The sequence below is a fragment of the Cervus canadensis genome, chromosome 1, assembly GCF_019320065.1.
Source record: "Cervus canadensis isolate Bull #8, Minnesota chromosome 1, ASM1932006v1, whole genome shotgun sequence".
In the NCBI taxonomy this organism is placed as follows: Eukaryota; Metazoa; Chordata; class Mammalia; order Artiodactyla; family Cervidae; genus Cervus; species Cervus canadensis.
In genome coordinates, this window is record NC_057386.1 from 112,781,444 (window position 1) to 112,802,373 (window position 20,930).

A 20,930-nucleotide genomic window follows, 5' to 3' on the forward strand; every position below is an offset into this window, starting at 1 on the left:
GGGAAAATCCCATGAGCAGAGGAGCCTGGTAGGCTGCAGTCCATGGGGTTTCGAAGAGTCGGACACGACTGAGCGACTTTACTTTCACTTTTCACTTTCACGCATTGGAGAAGGAAATGGCAGCCCACTCTAGTGTTCTTGCCTGGAGAATCCCAGGGACGGCGGAGCCTGGTGGGCTGCCGTCTATGGGGTCGCACAGAGTCGGACACAATTGAAGCAACTTAGCAGCAGCAGCATGAAGATGAACTCAAAACATTATGAAATTAAAAATGGTTAAGATGATAAATTATGTACATTTCATAATAAAAAAAAGGAAAAGGCTTTATAATAAAGGAAATTAAAAAAAGGAAAAGGATCAGACCTAAATGTGAAACGGTAAAACTTCTAGAAGAAAACACAAAATAAGATCTCTGTGACTTTGAGGTAGGTAGAGATTTCTTAGGTAGGACACAAAAAGCACAAAACATTAGAGAAAAAAATCAGACTTCCTTGAAATTTAAAATTTGTGTGAAATATACCATCAAGAAAACAAAAAGCCAAGCTGCTGAAAGTATTCACAACAAACAGCTCTGAGAAAGAACTTGTATCTAGCATAAAGAACTGTTATGACTCAATAATAAAATCAATTTTAAAATGGGCAAAATATTTAAACAGCCACTTCACAAAAGATATACGAACAACTGATAAGTACAAGAAAAAGTACTCAAGATCATTAGTCTTCAGAGGAAGGCAAATTAAACTGCAACGAGACACCACAACATATCCACTAGAATAGCTAACAGGTGCTGAAAGGGCTGTGAAATAACTGAACTCTCATACATTGCTGGTGGAGATGTAAAACAGCAAGTGTTTTATTCACTCAGTTGTGTCCGACTCTTTGCAACTGCATGGACTGTAGCCTGCCAGGCTCCTCTGTCCATGAAATTCTCCAGGCAAGAATACGGGAGTGGGTGGCCATTTCCTTCTTCAGGGGATCTTCCTGACCTAGGGATCGAACCTGGATCTCCTGCATTGCAGGCAGATGTTTTATCGTCTGAGCACAACCACTTCGAAAATCTATTTGGCAGTTTGTCCCAGAGTTAAATGTTCACTTCCTTTATGATTCAAGGGAAATTTTCCCAAGAGAAATGAAAACATCTGCAGAAAGACTTTTGTAAAAACATTCATTGGAGCTTTATTTATAATGGCCAAACCCTAGGAAGAACTCAAATGTTCACCAAGCAAATGGTAAACAAAATCTGATATATCCATACAAAGGAATATCATTCAGCAATGAAAAGAACTGAACAACATACAACATTAATGAATCTCAAAAACACTGAGTGTAAAAAGCCAGAAACAAATAAGGATATAGCATAGTCATCCTTCAGTATCCATGGAGAACTGGTTCCAGGGCCAGCTACGAGTAGCAAAATCCGAGGATGCTCAAATCCTATAGATGGCCCTCCATATCTGAAGTTCCACATCTGTGTATTCAACCAAGGATTGTGCAGTACTGCATTTACTACTGAAAGAAATGTTTATAAATGGACCTGAAGATTAAACATGTGTTGTTCAAAGGTCAACTGTGTATCAATGATATGAAAACTCCAGAACTTAGCACCTGGCATATAATATAAACCTCAAAAATGTTACTGTGACAAAGTTTTCTTAAAGACAAATAACTGCATATGAGTCACTATAAACCAGTGGCTCTCAACCAGGGGCAATTCTGCCCCCAGGACACTGGGCGATGTTTGGATTGTCATGACTGGAGGTGTGCTACTGGCCTCTAATGGATAGAGGTCAGGGATGCTGTGGAACATTCTGCAACACACAGAACAGTCACCACAACAAAACTAACAGGAAAATGAGCAAAGGACAACAACATGGCCAGTCAACATGAAAAGATCCTCTACCTGTAGAAAAATGCAAAGTGACAAGATAGCATTTTAAAATCAATAAAATGGTAAAAAATGAAAAACTGACAATACCAAATGCTGGTGCAACAGAGAACAGAAATCTACACTGTTATAAACTGCAGGTGAAAAGGTACATTATAACCATATATCACTACATACATCACTACATTGTTGCTATTGTTCAGTTGATATGTTGTGTCTGACTCTTGTGCCACCCCATGGGCTGCAGCTGACCAGGCTTCTCTGTCCATGGGATTCTCCAAGCAAGAATACTGGAGTAGGTTGCCATTTCCTCCTTCCTCCAGGGGATCTTCCTGACCCAGGGATTGAACCTGAATCTCCTGCACTGCAGGCGGATTCTTTGCTTATGAGCCACCAGGAATGTACATATATATATATATATATATATATATATATATATCTCCATTCCTATTCATGCATTAGGATGAATAGTGATTAATGATAGTAGTTACCATAGGGATGGAGGGAGTGGAGAGGAACTTACTTATATCTTAATTTAAATTACGGACTTCCTTGGTGGTCCAGTGGTTAAGAAATCTGCCTGCCAATGCAAGGAACACCACTTACACCCCTGGTGTGGGATGATCCCACGTCAAGGGGCTACTAAGCCCATACACCACAACTGCTGAGTCCATGAACCTGTGCTCCACAACAGAAGACACCACAATGAGAAGCCCGCACACAGCAAGTAAGAGTAGCTCCCCCATCGCTGCAACAAAAGAAAGCCTCGGTGCAGCAAGGAAGACACAGTATAACAACAACAACAACAAAAAAGTTCTAAAAAAGAGGTTCTTATCTTTAAAAAAAAAAAAATTTACTGTTCTGCTCTCTGAAAGCTGTAGGTTTTAAAATGATTCCTGGGGCTTCCCTGGTGGCTCAGGGCTGAAGAATTCGCGCGCCAATGCAGGAGACATGGGTTTGATCCCATGGGTTCGAAAAGATCTCCCACACCGTGGAGCAACTAAACCGGAGTGCCACAACTACTGAGCCTGTGCTCCGGCAGCAGTAAGAGAGGCCAGTGCAACGCGGAGCCTGCGCACTGCAGCCAGAGAGGAGCCCCGCTCACAGCAACCAGAGAAAGCCCACGCACAGCAACAAAGACCCCGCACAACCAAAAATTAAAATGATTCCCATTCACTGAAACCCTAATACATATCAGGTAATGTGTAAGATACACTTTGTATCTGATATTCCTCGCAACAAATCTAGGTTATAGATATCAGTAGCTCCTTTTTTTAAATAGATGAATAAATATGCATCTGAAATTAAATGATTTACTCAAGGTGTCAATATAGTCAGCTAGTGGCAGAGCCAGGATTCAGGCCAAGGGCTTTCCACTGCAAGGCCCAATCCTGTCTCTCCCACAGCAGTACAATGTTACGACTTACGTGCAAATGTTTGACAATATTAAAGCATTCTTGGAAATTATTCTTTTCATAAAAATATTTCAATCAAGATAATTCTAGGATGGAGAATGATAAAGAAAAGAGGATGGCAAAATGCAGAGTAAGCAAAGCAAATAAAAGCTATAGACGGCACCCCTAGAAAAATGTACATGACATGAAATATATACAATCTTAGCAGTTCACAAATTTCCTGGGAGCAATCACTAAAAAGTCTTTGGAATCCAAGTTAAAAAACTTCTCTTCAGGGGAAAAAACAGGCCATATTCACGTATAATATTTGAAGGACCATCCAAATTTCTTTGACCCGAGTTGTACTTTATCAACTAATACATAAATGGACCAAACACTGCTGTAATCAGAAACCGTTTGGTTTGCCTAAGTAAAATCTACCACCATTCTAACTATAACTAGCTCTCTGTTCCAGAACATATACAAGAGAAGTAATGAGGCTGGTGGTTAAGGAGGCTTCCAGAATTAAATTCAGACATCTTGTGTGTAAAGGTTACCTTTGTTGAAGGATGAAAGTTAGAACAAAGATCGACAGACATTAGGCTTAAAGGAGGACCTTTTATAAAACCAGAAGTAATTACTAATAAGTTACATCCCACCGTAGGTTCATATTTGCAAAAATGTACAAGATGCAAAATCTTTAGTTTTAAAACAAGAAAATGCCACACAGCCCATTAGCTTATTTTTTGCCCGTGTAACACAGTCTTTTTCTTTATACTTCCTTCTTTCTCATTTCAGGCGATGGTTCGTCTTTCCTGCTCTCTAGTTTTCTTCAATATTCCCTCATTCTGCCATTTTTATCTCTTAAGCAAAGGTAATGCACAGATATTTAGTTACAGACTTCATGTTTCCTATCAAACTAGCTAATTTTGGATTAGCAGGTTTTGTTTCCCTCAATATATACATCTAAACTGGTTGATTTCTTTATCTTATGGTTTTCAATTGAGTGTTTACTATGAATCTTTCATTGTGGAAAGAGAGTCAATACTGTACAGTAGCTCAGAGTTATGTTTCACCCAGCACACAGTCTTTTATTTTACAACCATACAGTGTGGGGGAGGCAGAGTAATCAAGGGAAGTACTCTCAGAAGGCAACAGTTGAGCCTAATGTTACAAATAGCCCAGCCTGTGAAGATGAGGGAGGAGTCCCAATTAGAGGAAAATAGGACTATGCAGCTGAAATTCACTAAGACTAGTTAGTTGCAAAATGCTATGAAAACCCTGATGAACCTTTTGAGGAATCCGATATTATCTCCTTGGACCTTAAAATGTACCTCCTAGTGCTCTTGTTCAGCACTATAGTATTCAAATGGTAGACTGTCTATTCTCACCTTTAAGTATCACCTAAACTGAGAACAATGATTTGTCTTAAATATTGCCTACGTGCCTCAACTTTTCATTTTTAGAAAAAAGTTAGTGTGCTGGAAAGAGCAGACTTTGAAGTTTTTAAAGCCTACGTTTGAAACTTGGCTCTGTAAACAAGCTAGTAGAGTGACTTTTGCCCAAGTCACTTAACTTGGCTCTCTGAACACTTTTTTTTTCCGTTTTAAAAGTGTGCTAAAACACCTATCTCCTAATGTTCTAAGGGTGAAATGAGACAAACATTTCCATTACCTAACACAGTACTTGGCATATAACAGAGGCCTGATCAGTAGAAGTGACTGCCACTTTCTAAGCTCCCCCATAGTAACAGCATGTGTTTCCCTGAATCCTCATCATAATAACTAGCACAGTGCTTCACACATAACAGAAACCCAGGCAATCCCAGGGATTGCCGGCTATCATAGCAGGCAGTTTCCAACTTGAGACAAATATTTCACTACCACTTTTTTGGAGGCAGTCCTAACTTCATTCGGTGTATTTTATATAGGTTTATATATAAGCGTTTTATTACTCTTTTAGTATTCTGTTAATAACCTTTGAACAGCTTCCAATGGTTTTTAGAATACAACGCAAACTCTTTAGGATCTATTTAGTCCCAGTTTCTTTCCCCTCCCCCTTACTTAAGATGTTCTAGCCACACCTGGCCTCCACCTGCTCCTCAACTACTACCCCTAAGCGAATTTCAGCCTCAGGGTCTATTTTCCTCTAACTAGGACAGTTCCTCCCCCAACTTCACAGTTCAGTTGCTCAGTCGCCTCCGACTCTTTGTGACCTCATGGACTGAAGCATGCCAGACCTCCCTCACCAACTCCTGGAATTTACCCAAACTCATGTCTATTGACTCCGTGATGCCATCCAACCATCTCATCCTCTGTGATCCCCTTCTCCTCCCGCCTTCAATCTTTCCCAGCATCAGGGTCTTTTCCAATGAGTCAGTTCTTTGCATCAGGTGGCCAAAGTACTGGGAGTTTCAGCTTCAACATCAGTCCTTCTAATGAATATTCAGGACTGGTTTTCTTTAGGATGGACTGGTTAGATCTCCTTGCTGGCCAAGGGACTCTCAAGAGTCTTCTCCAACACCACGGTTCAAAAGCATCAATTCTTTAGCACTCAGCTTTCTTTACAGTCCAAGTCTCACACCTATACATGACTACTGGAAAAACCATAGCCTTGACTAGACGGACCTTTGTTGGCAAAGTAATGTCTCTGCTTTTTAATATGCTGTCTAGGTTGGCCATAACTTTTCTTCCAAGGAGTAAGCGTCTTTTAATTTCACGGCTGCAGTCACCATCTGCGGTAATTTTGGAGCCCCCCAAAATAAAGTCTGGGGTATTTAACACAACTGTGGCCTCCTGAGAGCCCTTCTTCCCTTCATTACTCTGCCTCCCCCACCAGTCTGTTATCTTATTCCTGGACTAGTACTTTCCAAGACGCCCAATTCTCTTGTTTCCAAGTGAGGACAGGGATAGCGTCCGTTTTGCTAGTTGAGCCCAGGGCTTATACCCATGCTTCGCACAGAGCACGCGAGTGACCCAGCTACAACTCCTCCTACGGCCACCTCCTGGCTCCCGGCTGGAGCCCGGGTCGTGTGGGGGCTTCATCGGGACCCGCTAGCTTCTCCTCACAACCAGCCCCCTTCCTGGGTCCTGAGGACGCGCACTCCTTTTTCCCCCGGGGAAGTGGGCGGGATGGGACGGTGGGACGCCCCCGCGGTCGAGTCACAGCCACGGCCGGAATTCTGGACCCAGGGGTAGGGGATGTGGACTTTGGAAACTCGAGCGGCCACAGATGTCCGCAGCGCGCGTCTGGGTCTGTGGAACCGGCGCGCAAACCCCCCACCGGACCAACCCTTCTCAGATCCGTCTCGAGTCTTTAACGCGGACTTCGCAACGGAGGCGTCCGTCAAGAAGGCGGCCTCCTCTCAAAAGCGGTGAGGGAAAGTTTAGCTCTTCTCACCAGAAAACGACTTCAGGCAACCGACTCGGAAAACTCACCAGAGAGTGCAGGCTGCACCGACCTCCCCTCCCTCGACAGAACCTGACTGGAAACGCGAGCCGCCGCCAGGAGACAAGCGAGCGCGCGCTGAGCCCGCGCAGTCGCAGAGGAAACTTCGCGCACCCGGGGCGGGGCCAGCTCCTCTCGCGCGCTGACGCGACGGGTCGCGGCGGAAGGGTGTGGACGCGCAGGCGCCGCGGCGGCTGAGACGGCAGGGGGCGGGGCCGCGCAGGCGCTTTGAGAGGCGGTAGCGGCGGCGGCGGCGGCAGCGGCGGCAGCGGTGGCCGTGGTGGTAGAGGTAGCGGCGGCGGCAGCTGTGAAGGGGTTCCGGAAACATGGTGCTGATTAAAGAATTGTGAGTGGGACCGGTGGGCGTGAGCGAGGTTCTGGGGCGGCAGTGGTGGGGGATCCACTGACTGAGAAGTGGCGGAATATTCCTAAGAAGGAGCGAATCGCGGGGCCGGCCGCTCCCTGCGCGCGCCCCCTCCCGCCGGCACGCGCCCCCGGCCCGCCCGAGGCCCCTCCGCGGTGCGCTCCTCGCATCCCCCCACCCCCAGCGCTGTTGCCGTGGTAACAGTGCCGTCCTCTCCCCCCCAACCCCCCACCCCAGGGGCGGAGGAGGCAGGGTCCCGGCCGGAGCGCGTGGCTCCGGCGGGCGAGGCCCGGAGTTTCCGCTGGGACCCGCCTTCTCCCCAACCCCCCACACCCCAGTCTGAGACTGGGCCCACCCGCAGCCGAAGCCCGATGGTGCGGGGGAGACGCGGTGGGTCTGTGATTTGTCGTCCCCGGGGTGGAGCTTGCCTGTAACCCGCGGGAGGTGGGCTTGCCAGCTAAAGGCTGCCCTGGTGGTCGGGGGCTCGAGGTGGCACGTAGGCGCCCCGAAGTTCCTGCCGGAGCTGGGAGTCGGGAAAAACCTGTCTTCGCCTGCAAGCGAAGCTCTCCCCATCCCGAGAGAGCTCTCTCTCTCTGCTCTTGAGTCTCAGTTTCTATATCTTGAAGATGGGATGACACTCTGGGCTCCATGGACTTCCCCCGGGTTTAGGTGAGGCGTTAACATGTGGTCGGTCGTATGGAAGCGTTCCCAGGTGCTTCATACCGGCGAAGTGATTTTGTTGAAAAGTTATCGTATTTCCTACCGGCAAGCACTGTGACTGATCTCAGGAAGTCTGGTTGGTAGCGAGTGTTCCGCTGTCACAGCTGGTTCATGTTGTCAGCCACCGTTTGGGCAACTGGGGATTTCTAGTGTGGCGCATTCTTGGGTGTTTCAAATGTTCTTTTCATTGTAAACTCTTGAAATGTTGGACTTAATTTAGCTAACTGCAGACAGCTTATTTTTAGTGTTCAGATTTCTTTTTAAGTCATTCCTGTCGCTTGTCTGCTTAAAAATCTTCCGGACCCCCTTATCTCACTGAGAGTAAAAGCCACCGCCTTTAGGATAGATACCCTGGCAGGTTTTAACCACTGTTTTGTTCTCTGATTTCAGTTACAGCCCTTCCCTTGCCCTTTGAAAGCTCACGAGGTTTCTTGCTGTTCCTTCACTACTCCAGGAAAAGAAGCTCAGTCCAGGGCCTTTTTGCTTGCTCTTCCCTCTGGGTGAAGAGCTCTTCCCTCATTTTACTGATTCACGCCTTTTCAGGTGTTTGGTTAAATATCACCTTCTTGGAATCTCTTTCTGAAGATTCACTTGCAACCCGCATGGTTTGGTCTTTGCTTTTCCGGCTTCATTGGTCTTCATAGAGCTATCGCCATCTAACTTGCTTCTCTGTTACTGGATGTAGTCTCTCACTGCATATAAACTTCATGAATTTGTCTATTTTGCTCATTCTCCTATTCTCAATTCTTGAAGTCTCTGGCACATAGTAAACGTTCAATAAATATTTGTTAAAAAAATGAATGAAAAATTCTAACTTTAGTCAGTGACAGCGATCCTGAGAAAAGACAAGTTTTCAGTTAAAATTTTATTAAATTTATAAAAATTTTCTCCCATTTCATTTGTATAATGTAGCATGAAAGTGTTAGCTCATTTATTACTCTGAAATTTTTGTAGTGTCTGTAGTTGGCAGGTGTTAAGACTTCTGGAGGAAATAAGAGAAAATTGACTTAGCCCAAGTCACACAACAAGTAAGTTGCGAAACTAATTTTGGGTTGCAGATCTAGTAATTTTTCTTTTATTAGAGTTACTTCCTCTTTTCTGTAATGTGAATTGTATTCAGTAGATCCCTTTGACAGTTACGTGAGTAGCGTCAGGCTAAATCATGGAGAGCAGTTCTCATTGGGAATTTGCACATTATGCTTTTTGTGAATCATTACTTTCTTCATAAAAATTTTAATGTACCAAGATAACCAATGTTGAAATATGCCCAAGTTGTAATACTTTTTTCTGAAGGAATTCTCAGTTAACGTTTCTTGATGTCCACTCCTCACCTGTGTCTCTCCTAGATTTTATTTCCCTCCTAAAGACTTCTTTTTCTGGCTGCCCCGTGTGGCTTGTGGGATCTTAGGTTCCTAAGCAGGGATTGAACCTGGGCCCTTGGCAGTGAACGCTCAGGGTCCTTACCACAGGGCTGCCAGGGAACTCCCCTTTTTCTCCTAGACTTTTTGAGGTCAGAGGCTGTTTCTTATTCCAGTTTTCCTGGTATCCAGCATAGCATCTCCTCTAGCACACTGTAAGAAGTCAGTGTTGTCTAATGAAAAAAATGATTCTTCCTACTCACCTGTCTGTTTTTTAAAATTGTTCTTGGTCAGGAGCAATGAATAGGTAGATCATCCCTATTTAAGGATGTTGGTAAACTGTAATATACTTTGGCAAATGTTTGTTGTCTTTAAAAATGCCAGCTATTTTTGACATGAATTAAAAGGTTAGAAATAACTTTTTCAGGATGGGGAGTTACCTTCAAGTTGTTATTTAAGCAGTAGGTGAAATTTCCATTAGCATAAAATCCTGGTTTTAAAGAACTAATAGGTTGTGTGATTTGGAAAATTATTTTCATAACAGTTTTCAGAGATGTTTGAGAATTTTCAAAGTGCTGTAAAAGTTGAATATTGCTTTTAGAAGAATAATAATGCAAAATTAAAGCCTGTTTCTTATCTCTTTTACTTTTTCTTAAATCTTGAAGAAGTTACTTGACTCGTCATTCATTCAGAGTGTCACAATCAGTCACTTTCATTTTGTGAAGTAAGTTTTCCCTACTAGTAAAATTATTCAGCAGTGATTCTTGGTTTTGTGAAACTTCACGGAAGTCTGTTTCCTTTCTATTCCTTCCTTCGACTTCCTCTGCAGCCTAGCATTCTCGTGTGTGTGTGTGTGTGTATGTATGTGAGATGTGAGTGAGTGTGAGTCATGGATCCATGGACTGTAGCCCAGCATTCTCCTGTGTGTGTATGTCAGTGTCAGTCATGGACCCTTGGACTGAGTGTGAGTCATGGACTGTAGCCCTCCAGGCTCCTCAGAGTTCTCGTGTGTGTGTGTGTGTGTGTGTGTGTGTGTATGTGTGTGTGTCAGTGTGAGTCATGGATCCGTGGACAGCCCCTCAGGCTCCTCAGTACATGGAGCATCCTCCTTTGGGTCTTTGTTAATCCTTGCCCTGCCTCGCAAAAGATGGCTTTTTACCACATCCTCCTGCTTCTCATTGTCTTTAAGCACCTAAGAGGACATGTTAGCTATAGCTATGTTGCTTACTTTTTGGAACAACCTTCCCGGATTCTTTGTTGTTGAATGAATGTAATAGACTTCGTACCATTGTATTCCAGGCCCTGAAAATATGCTCCCTACCTGTATATTTGTCTGAATCTCCCCAAATAGGCTCCCAGCCTATATCATAGTCTTCTCCCCTGTCCACTGCACCTCTCCACCCCAGTTTTATTTTCTGTTACTGAGATGGTGAGCGTGTTAGTGTGTACCCCGAGGAGACAGCTGAAATAAATGATTAGGTATTGGAGGGGTTTTGTATAACAAGTTTATTCTTGATGAGAAGAACTTAGCAACCATTGTGACTTGGAGAACCTTCATTGTCTTTAGACGATCATTATCAGAATGACAGAGTGATGAGTGACCCCCAGTAGTCCAGGAGGAGGGGGGAATAACAGAGACACGTGGTAGAGATGAAGGTGATGGGAGCACTGAAGCATCAGTGTTTGAGGAAGGCTGGGGAGAGAGCAACAGATAAAAAGTGCAGCTGAGGAGAAGTTGGAGTGAAGAAAACTATTGGGAATTTCCTGTAAAATGAAAATTGAGGTGAACCCTGTGGTATTTTTTTCCTCTCCTTAAAGTAAGAGTTAAAATAAGATTTTAAGTGGCATTGCTGTGGTAGTTAGATGGTAGGAGGGAAAAGTCTAAGAATGACCAGGTTGCGGGGGTGGGGAGCAGGGCGGGTGTGGTGGGGTGGGGAGTTGCCCTCTTGGACCTTGAGACTTTGGATATTTGGGGATGGCCTTGGTTTTCAGAGCTTCTTGTGGAACTAAGTATGAGGGTACTTGCCTAGAAAATCTGGAGGTAAAATGCAATATCCTGATATAAAATAATTTGTCACAGAATTCTTTTTTGGAATTCATCTTTAGGAGCATTATGCATCTGTCCTAGTCCTCTTGTATGTACAGGAACAGACTCTTGGACAAGGTCAAACACAGCAACCTCATGTTGAATCTACACTGAAAGGGGTTGTATTTATCAGGTTAAAAGTATTTTCCATGGTAGTTTTTTCTTACTAAGTCTAAAGGATGTTTTACGTGTTTTTTTTCGAATAAGACTGAGCAATAATTGGGTAGTAGGGAGCAATTTTTGGAGGCATTCATTTGTGAGATTCAAGACATGAATTCTGTGAGAAAGTATCATAAAAACAAAATGCATAGTGTATAGATGGAGAATGAAACTGTACTAAAAATTTCTTGAGGGCAGCCTGACCAGACAGTCTACAAATGATACATCCTGTGTCCTGCAATTTTCAGTGATGAGTTTCCTCTTGTTCTTTACTCCTCACAAGAATCTCTACAGTGGTGTTTTTGGGGTCCTGGTATGATGAGGATGCTACATCCAAGTGATTGTTGAGAGTCAGCATTGGGTAGTTTTACTTCCCCAGTTTAAAAACTCTTATTTAGATCTGTAGTCATTGCAAGGGCCCTCTTCCATAAATGACATCTCGTACTATGCTGTCACTGGATTTAAAGCAAAAGGTCTTTTAATCGCGGAGATCAGTTATAAAGCCAACCACTTCATGTGTAACATTTGTTATCCTTTTGTCTTTTTAGCCGTGTGGTTCTGCCATGTTCAGTTCAGGAGGTAAGTCTTGCTTACATAGTTTATTTTAATATGCTAATCTGAGGTCATATTTTGATTTACGTTGCCATATGTGACAGTGAATTATGATGTGTTAGAGACAATTAATTGTAAATGAATACCTGTTACCCTGCCTGGTTTTGGAAGAGTCTGAGAACGCTGACCAACTTGTCCGGTGCAGTGTGTCAGAGAATGGAGGTTCCAGCTGCAACCTGGGCATTTTAGGGTTAAGTCACTGGCTGCTTGGAGTAACCGACTACTTTACTGTTGGATATTTTAAACATTTCTCATTACTTTAAACCAAAATATGCTTTCCTGTAAAGTCTGCCTGCTGTTTACAGTTCCTTCCACGTGAGCAGAAAGGGAAGCAAGGAAGCCTGTTCTCTCTTACCCTCGGTGGCCCTTCAGGGTAACTTTTGGCGGTTCTCTCCCCTCTCCTTGGCCCTTTGTTGCACCTTCTCTGCCTGCGGTCCCAAGGTGAAGCATTCCCAGCACAGAGATGTGGCCGGTGTAACAGGGCCTCCAGACTTCCTCGCCAGCGCGTCTCGCTGCTGCATATGCGGTACCTGTTGCTTTCAGCCGAAACGGTGTTCTGCACAGGAGCGCGAGAGGCTGCGCGGTGCAGAAAGGCATCACCTGCTCAGAAGCTGCGTGTCTTGCGGACGCAGCTGTCAGCGGTACAGCTAGGAATGGAGATGAAAGCAGAGACGGCTCCTGAGAAATCAAGGTCCATGGGGCAAAACCCACGAAGGCCTTGGGGTCCTCCTGTGACCTGCTCACAGCTTGTACTCCTCGGTTATCTGGGCTTCCTAGAGGCGAGACTCAACTGGAACCACTGGATTGGAAGTGGAAGGAAACAAACTGATAACCTGAGATGTGACAGCTGACAGGAGGCAGGCAGGAAAAAATGCAGGAGCTGAAAACGAGTAGCCGTCTGCGCTGTTGATGTGGACTTGAACACAGCCGCAAGCGCCTCAGTGGGGTCTGAGCTTTCAAGTGTATTAGAGAACTCAGATAAGCCAGGCACCCCAAATCTTTACTTGTACAGTTGTTTGAACTTGAACTTGAATGTGGAATTTGACTTTCTTTTCTTTTGGTTCCAGCTAGTTGGATCAACTTGTTGAAATCTTTCTGAGTCTTTTGTTATTGTCACCCAGAATAATCTCAGCTTTTTGTTATATTCAGACTTAACATGCCTCCTGTCTTTGTTTAAGTTCTTCTTAAAAATGAGATTGAAGGCCTAGTGGCATGTGACAAGTTATCATTCCATTAATAACATATTTTTGAACACTGTTGTTTCTGTGTAAATTTTTGTTAACTCTGTTTCTAACCAAGATCAAATTTATCCTCAGACTTAGAGACACTTTAATCCTATTTTTAAAATATGACAGTGTTGAAAAGTGTATTTTGAAGGACTTAAGGATTGTAGCATTCCTGGACTAACCCTGGTGGTCTGTCATAAAAACCAGAAGAAAGAAGACAGCCCTTTCTGCAGTCTGAAATCTCTACAAAAACTGATTTTTGACATATTTAAGAAATGTGTTTGGTTCCAGCTTCCTAAACCTTTCCAAATTTGTGTGTTTGTGTATTTGAATTAACCGTCAGTATAGCATCATATTTCCATGGCCTTTTTTAGATAGGACTATTTGCTGAGCTTACAACCACCCTGATTTTTTCTTCCTCAAAATTAACTGTTAGTTTTGAATTATTAGTTTTTAGAGGTAGCCTTTCTTTGAAAATATGCTTTAAAAAAAAGAGGAAAAAAAGAAAAACATTTCTTCAGGCTCTCATCATTAGAAGGAAGAAATTTAGCCAAATTTGAAGAGATTGGAGATAGTGCCATGATGGAGTCACTGGAACACATTAGAATGCAGGAACTTTGCTTTTTATCATTCGTTGGAACTGTTGGAAATCCCAGATGGGCGTAGGATAGTGCTGTCCACTCACAGGTGTTGGTGCAAGCCAGCGAGAATTCTCATTCACTTTAAAGTGAAAGAGAAAGCACTGTCAGCAATTTCTTGCCTTTTCATGTTAATACTTGTATATTTATACTTTAAAACCAGTTTCCTTTTACTGGAGAACTTCACAGTTAACAGTTCAGACCCTAGATACCCAATACTGTTTGTGCTTAGGTGGACCAGAGCCAAATCAGGCATGTACATACATGAGCATGGAAAACAAGACCCCAGAGGTCTACTAAAGTTTGCACTATAATGGTTCTTTGTATTTGCAGGCTTTTATTATCACTTTATAGCCCTTCTCATTATTGAGAATGGTATTCTGATTGCTCAGCTTTCTTTTTTCGCAAAGAAGTAACAGATACATTCCTGTCGTACCTTCTTCAGGATTTTGTGAAATAAAGTGAGATGTCAGAGATGTCAAAATGATTTTGAAAATATGAATGTATCTTTATTATTCCAAAAAAATGCATCTCGACATTGAAACAAGTGGATAGTATGTATTAAAGCACCAGAATATTTGTAACTAACAGTTTTCCTAAATCATGGAAATCTTGTAAACTATTATAGTTTCTTGAAGCTGCATGATCATCTGGTGTTCATCTCTCCACACATACTAATTTCTCATCTGAGTCACGTTTTCATGTGGAACATATGTGCTCAGTGGTTGGGATGTGCTTTTCTGTATCTGCAGAAAGATTTTAGCACAGGAAGTTTTTGCAGTTACTGCTGACTTACTGAAGTTGGGTACTCTTTGATATTTCAGTATCAGGTTGGGCAGCTTTACTCTGTGGCAGAAGCCAGTAAGAATGAGACTGGTGGTGGAGAAGGAATTGAAGTCTTAAAGAATGAACCTTATGAAAAGGATGGAGAAAAGGGACAGTATACACACAAGATTTATCACCTAAAGAGGTAAGCAGGGTGTTTGTGTTTGGTGCTTAGTCATCGTGTTAATAATCACACTTTGACTATCCAGCCACTTATTAAGCATGTAACTACCTAATTGACTATTGGGTGTTTTTTTATTGTGATAATATGTTGTATTTTAATTTTTGAGAGCATTCCTCTCCTTTATTATTTCTAAATTATGAAGTGATCTGTCTGCTTATTAAAAAATTCAAAAAGAAGATGATAAGTTAAAAACTTAGTACCCACCTTGTGTTATCACAAATCCATATCCCTGGAGAGAAACTAGAAATAACTTAACATTTGTCCCTGCAGATCGTTTTCTACACATATTCAAAGAAATTTTTAAGAAACATGAAAATGTCACCTGTGTCGTTTCTTGCTGTCCACAGCAAACGGGATCATACCACACGCACGGTTTTGCACCCTGCATTAGCTTTTATCCAGTGATACCTCGTGAGCATCCTTCCGAGTTGTTATCATTTAATGCCCTTTCCTTATTTTCAAAGCTGAGTAAAATGTCTTGGGGTGGCCATAAGCACAGTTTGCTTAACCATTCTCCAAATGATAAGTTGATTTAGGTGTTTCAGGTATTTGCCTTCTTGTCTTTTGCAGGTAATGTTTCTGTGAAGGTGGCTGTGCATAAGTCTTTATGCCTTAGGTTCCTGTGTCTCTGGAAGAAGTTTGTTACAGTAGGATTGCTGGAAGCCCATGCTCTTTTAAAGTTCTGGTGTTTTTGCCAGGTTGCCTTCCAAGAATTTGAGAGCATTCGTTTCCCCAGAATTTTCTTTTTAATTTTTGCCAATTTGATGCACAGAAAATAGCCTCTTGTTTAAATTTGCATTTCTCTATCAGTGAAGTTAAATGTTCTTTCATATTAACTGGCCCTTTGAATTTATTGCGTGACTTGACCATTCAGATCCTTTGTTCATTGTTTTTATCTCTTAGTTTGCAGTTCTCCTAAGTTTGGCAGTTTGATCTCTGTTTTTTTGTATAAATATTTTAAGATAGAAAATGCATACTAATACTTGCGTAAGGGCAGAAGATCAGCAATGGTTTTTAAGAGTGTCTTGTCAGTAGTGCCTGTTCTCCACAGTTTATCAGAGGAGGAGGGAATCTGCTCTGCACTGAGCTTTCTCTCTTCATATTGATTCACACTGGGGTTTTGTAGAGCCTTTTAAGGGTGTGGATGAGCTGTGATGGTTCGTATTTTTCATAATTCTCTCAGTTTAAGGCTGTTGCTTTGTTTATAATGACACATGAATATAAAGTGGGTCGTCACTTTGTAGAACCTTCAGTTTTACTTTGATGTTACCTTAGAATGCAGCATTTCTTTGTTTCTGCTGCAGGTTTGAGTGAGGGCAATAACTTTGATTAATCAATTTTCCAGAGACTGTGTTATTCATGGTTTCTTTTAATTCATTAGCACCTGAAGTATATCTAAAATGTGCCTTTTGAGAAATTTTAGCATTCTTCATGGTATAACCTATATAGTATTCATAGTATTGAATTTACTTATGTTTACTCAGTTTTACTTTTCTAGCACTTGACATTTACTCATTCACTGAATTTCACCAATACATAAAAAAACCTCCCTTTATCATCACCAGTAAACTCTCTGGGGCATCTAAAATAAACCAGAACGTCTGATACAGGCCTTTGAGACGGGCCCTGCGTGCTCTGTCTGCTCCCTGCCCACCTCACCATGCTAAGCTTGTGTCCCCCTGTTCTTTCTTGGCCAGCCTTTGCCACGCTGGAGGCCTCCGAGTGGCCCTTTGGTTGTGCGGGGCCCTCTGCCCACTCTGATCGCTGTCTCTGGGTGTCGCTGGCTCTCAGGTCTCCGCTGCAGTTCCCTGAGCCTCCCTCACCTCTTCTGAGCACCTTTGCCTCCTGTGCTCACTCGCCCACTGCCATGTTCCGTAAACTCATGGCACTTTAGGAACGCTGCTTCTCTTTGCCTTTTGTTGTCTGCTGACCTATTTTCCGCTTCCCTCTTGGGAAGGTGAGCTCCAGGTAGGAATTGTCCCTGTTTGTACACTGTTGTTTACATGGTCCCTGGCACAGTGGACAGTTAGTAAATACTTGAGTGGATCAAGGAACGAGGTCTCCATTGTACGTAAGGTGTATTTCAGTTGATTATAAAGTGAAAGATTACTTACTCAAGAAGACGTAAACTTTCCATTGGGGAAAGTGCAGTTTGAAATGATTTGCCAAGGTATTATTTATCTTAGGAACAGGATTTTCTTTTTTAAAGTTGGCTCCTGCGTCAGGAGAAGCTACATGTACACTACGGTCATTTATTATGTCTCTTTTAAATCACGTAAGCCCTCTGTTTTCTTCTCCCACTCTAACCAAGGTATCTTACTGCACAATACACAGGTTCACAGCCATTAGTACGTTGAGGTTAGATTTGATATTGATAACACAATTGATGAAACACTTCAGTTGAATTTTAACATGAACTTAAATATTCTTATTTTGTATTCAGAGATGGGGTGGTGGAAGGCTGTGCACTGGCAAAGAGTGTTTGTGCAACTGGACATGATACTATGGCTAACACTTAAACTCTGTGATTGAGCTGTGTTTACCTTGAGGTAAGCACTGTCACAGATACTGGTTTATTGTGAGAGGACATTTTGTGACTAGTTTGTAGTAACAAGAGGATGAATGTCCTTTTTAGTTTGTTTTTGAAGGTCTAGGTCTGTTTTGTTAATTTGGCTACTATTTCTCTGTTTTCTGAGACTAAGCTTCCAAAACAGAGTTTCCTGCATGTTGCTGAAGTGACTTCCTCAGTGACCCTGAGGGGGAGAACGAGGTATACACTTTCTCTTGTGTATAAATGGCACCTTTGACTTGTCTTGTTAGCAATATGTTGAAGTTGCCCTTGATGAAAATTCTTCTCTTTTGAAATAGAATTGAAATTTTATTGTATTTATTCCATGTGTGCATTTCCCCTAAATGTAGTCAGTTCATGTTCTTATATTAAACATGAAAAGCCAGTAAATGTGAAACAAAACTAGTTCAAAGGTTTGCTCATGTTTTTGTTATAGTTGTTCAGTTGCCACATTGTGTCCAACTCTCTGCTACCCTGTGGACTGCAGCATGCCAGGCTCCCCTGTGCTTCACTGTCTCCTGGAGTTTGCTCATCATATTCATGTCTGTTGAGTCAGTGATGCTATCTAATGATCTCATTCTCTGGCACCCTCTTCTTTTGCCTTCAGTCTTTCCCAGCATCAGGGTCTTTTCCAGTGAGTCAGCTCTCTACATGAGGGGGCCAAAGTACTGGAGCTTCAGCTTCAGCAACAGTCCTTGCAGTGAATATTCAGGACTGGTCTCCTTCAGGATGGGCTGGTTGGATCTCCTTGCAGTCCAAGGGGCTCTCAAGAGTCTTCTCCAGCACCACAGTTGAAAAGCATCAGTTCTTTGGCGCTCAGCTTTCTTTATAGTCGAGCTCTCACACCTGCACATGACTACTGGAAAAAACCATAGCTTTGACTATACAGACCGTTGTCTGCAAAGTGATGTCTCTGCTTTTTAATATGCATTCTAGGTTTGTGATAGCTTTCCTTCCAAGGAGCAAGCGTCTTTAATTTCATGGCTGCAGTCACCGACCGTGGTGATTTTTGGAACCTGAGAAAATAAAATTTGCCACTGTTTCCACTTTTTCCCCATCTATTTGCCATGAAGTGATGGGACCAGATGCCATGATCTCAGTTTTTTGCATGTTGAGTTCCAAGCCAGCTTTTTCACTGTTCACTTTCACACTCATCAAGAGGCTCTTTTAGTTCCCGCTTCACTTTGTGCCATTAAAGTGGTGTCATCTGCATATCTGAGGTTGTTGATATTTCTCCTAGCAATCTTGATTCCAGCTTGGGATTCATCCAGCCTGGCATTTCACATGATATACTGTGCAAAGTGACAATACATAGCCTTGACATACTCCTTTCCCAATTTTGAACCAGTCTCTTGTTCCATGTCTGATTCTGACTGTTGCTTCTTCACCCGTATACGGTTTCTCAGGAGACAGGTAAGGTGGTCTGGTATTCCCATCTCTTGATGAATTTTCCACAGTTGTTGTGATCCACACATTCAAATGCTTTAATGTAGTCAGTGAAGTAGAAGTAGATGTTTTGCTGGAATTCCCTTGTTTTCTCTCTGATCCAACCAATGTTGGCAATTTGATCTTTGGTTCGTCTGCCTTTTCTAAATCCAGCTTGAACATCTGGAAGTTCTTGGGTCACATACTGTTGAAACCTAGCTTGAAGGATTTTGAGCATTACCTTGCTAGAACTTGAAATGAATGCACTTCTACAGTAGTTTGAACATTCTTTGGCATTGCCCTTCTTTGAGATTGGAATGAAAACTGACCTTTTCCAGTCCTATGGCCATTGCCAAGCTTTCCAAATTTGGTGACATATTGAATGCAGCACTTTAACAACATCATCTTTTAGGATTTGAAAGAGCTCATCTGGAATTCCATCATCTCCACTGGTTCTGTTTGTAGTAATGCTTCCTAAGGCCCACTTGACTTCACACTGTAGGATGTCTGGCTCTAGGTGAGTGACCAAACCAGTGTGGTTATCTGGTCATTAAGACCTTTCTGGTATAGTTCTGTGTTTTCTTGCTACCTCTTTTTAATCTTTTCTGCTTCTGTTAGATCCTTACTGTTTCTGTCCTTTATTGTGCCCATCCTTGCATGAAACTAAGTCAAACATAAAATGAGTTGAAATACACATGGTAGAAAAAGCATCCTAGAATTAAAATAATAGGCATTTGGAAGCACGATGAAGAAATACTAAAATTTTTTTAGAGATTGGTATTATGCTGACCTTCAGTAGCTGATTGCCAAGTTTCTTATGTCAGCAAATTTTGAAATTTGATGAATATTAAGGTTTTTAGAATATTGGATACTATAGAAATAGAATAATAAAGAATATTTTAAGAAGTATTTTAGAATAATTAAGAATATGCAATCTTGGGCATACTGTGTGTGTGATAGTAATACTTCAGCTTTTCCAGTGATTTAAAGATTTAATTTGCCACAATAGTAGGAGTTTCAAACCATAGCATTCTTTTTATTTGGCCATGCCATGTCGCTTGTTGGCTCTTAGTTCCCTGACCAGGGAGCAAACCTAGGCCCTGGCAATGAAAGTGCCACGTCCTGACCACAGGACAGCCAGGGAATTCCTCAACTGCACCATTCTTGCATACTGCAGAGGCACGGAGGGGGCTGTGCGCACTGCCCGTTGTGGCTACACGGCACTCTGGCTGCAGTGGGGCTCATTCCGCCTTCCTCGCTTAGCTTCTGAAATTCAGCGTAAGATCAACTGCGCAGTCTTACTGTGGGGCTGCTGTTCTTTCTCTTAGTTTAGGAAATTAAGTTGTGCTTAAGTTTTCAGAAAGCAGCTCTGATGGAAAGAATATACACAGGGCTTCAAGTTGGAGGATATCATTCTGACATTGTTATTTAGCTACTTAAATGCTGGTTATATGAAATAATGAATTAATGGTTAATTCATAGTGTTATCGCGGGATTAAAGTGAAGAAAGGCATATGAAAGCACCCAGCTAGCTCAGTGGTATAAAGAATCCACCTGCCAGTGCAGGAGACATGGGTTCCATCCCTGGGTCAGGAGGATCCCCTGGAGGAGGAAACGGCAACCCAACTCTAGTATTCTTGCCTGGGAAATCCGTGGACAGAGGAACCTGGAGGGCTCCAGTCCACAGGGTCGCAGAGAGTCGGACACTACTGAGCGACCAAACAACAGCACCCGCAGCTGCCGTTCAGTCAGCCCTCGCTGTACTGTGCCCGGTGCTTAACACGGCGCAGACGCTGCCTGACGGGCCCCTCGCAGTTCTGGCAGAGCACGTGATGCGGAAGTTCAGAGAGCCCCGCGACGCGACATGCTCCAGGCCACACAGCCGCTTCAGGGCGACGTGGGGTTTGCATCCCATCTGTGGGAAGCCCGCGCTCATAAAAGTGTCTGTGCTGTAGGCGCCAGTCAGGAAAACGGTCATTTGGTTGGCATTGCTGTGACGGCTGCTAAAGCTGACTCTCCCGTTGTGTGTTCTGTCAGTGG

General features: G+C 42.9%; 1 protein-coding gene and 1 long non-coding RNA gene across 3 annotated transcripts in view; one reads left to right on the forward strand and one right to left on the reverse strand.

Moving 5' to 3' along the window:
* The window catches only part of LOC122421597, a 68,382-nt gene extending 61,528 nt beyond the window's left edge, over positions 1–6,854 (reverse strand). The window contains exon 1 of the long non-coding RNA XR_006263522.1: positions 6,715–6,854. This is a non-coding gene — a long non-coding RNA (uncharacterized LOC122421597). The remainder of the gene's footprint in view (positions 1–6,714) is intronic.
* A 72-nt stretch (positions 6,855–6,926) lies between these two features.
* The window catches only part of PITPNB (phosphatidylinositol transfer protein beta), a 58,326-nt gene continuing 44,322 nt past the window's right edge, over positions 6,927–20,930 (forward strand). The window contains exons 1-3 of one of the 2 annotated variants that reach the window (XM_043437702.1): positions 6,927–7,070; positions 11,960–11,990; positions 14,712–14,857. In XM_043437702.1, coding sequence (XP_043293637.1) covers positions 7,051–7,070; positions 11,960–11,990; positions 14,712–14,857 — 197 coding nt within the window. In that variant the 5' untranslated portion in view covers positions 6,927–7,050. The remainder of the gene's footprint in view (positions 7,071–11,959; positions 11,991–14,711; positions 14,858–20,930) is intronic. The other variant, XM_043437711.1, reaches the window with a different exon arrangement.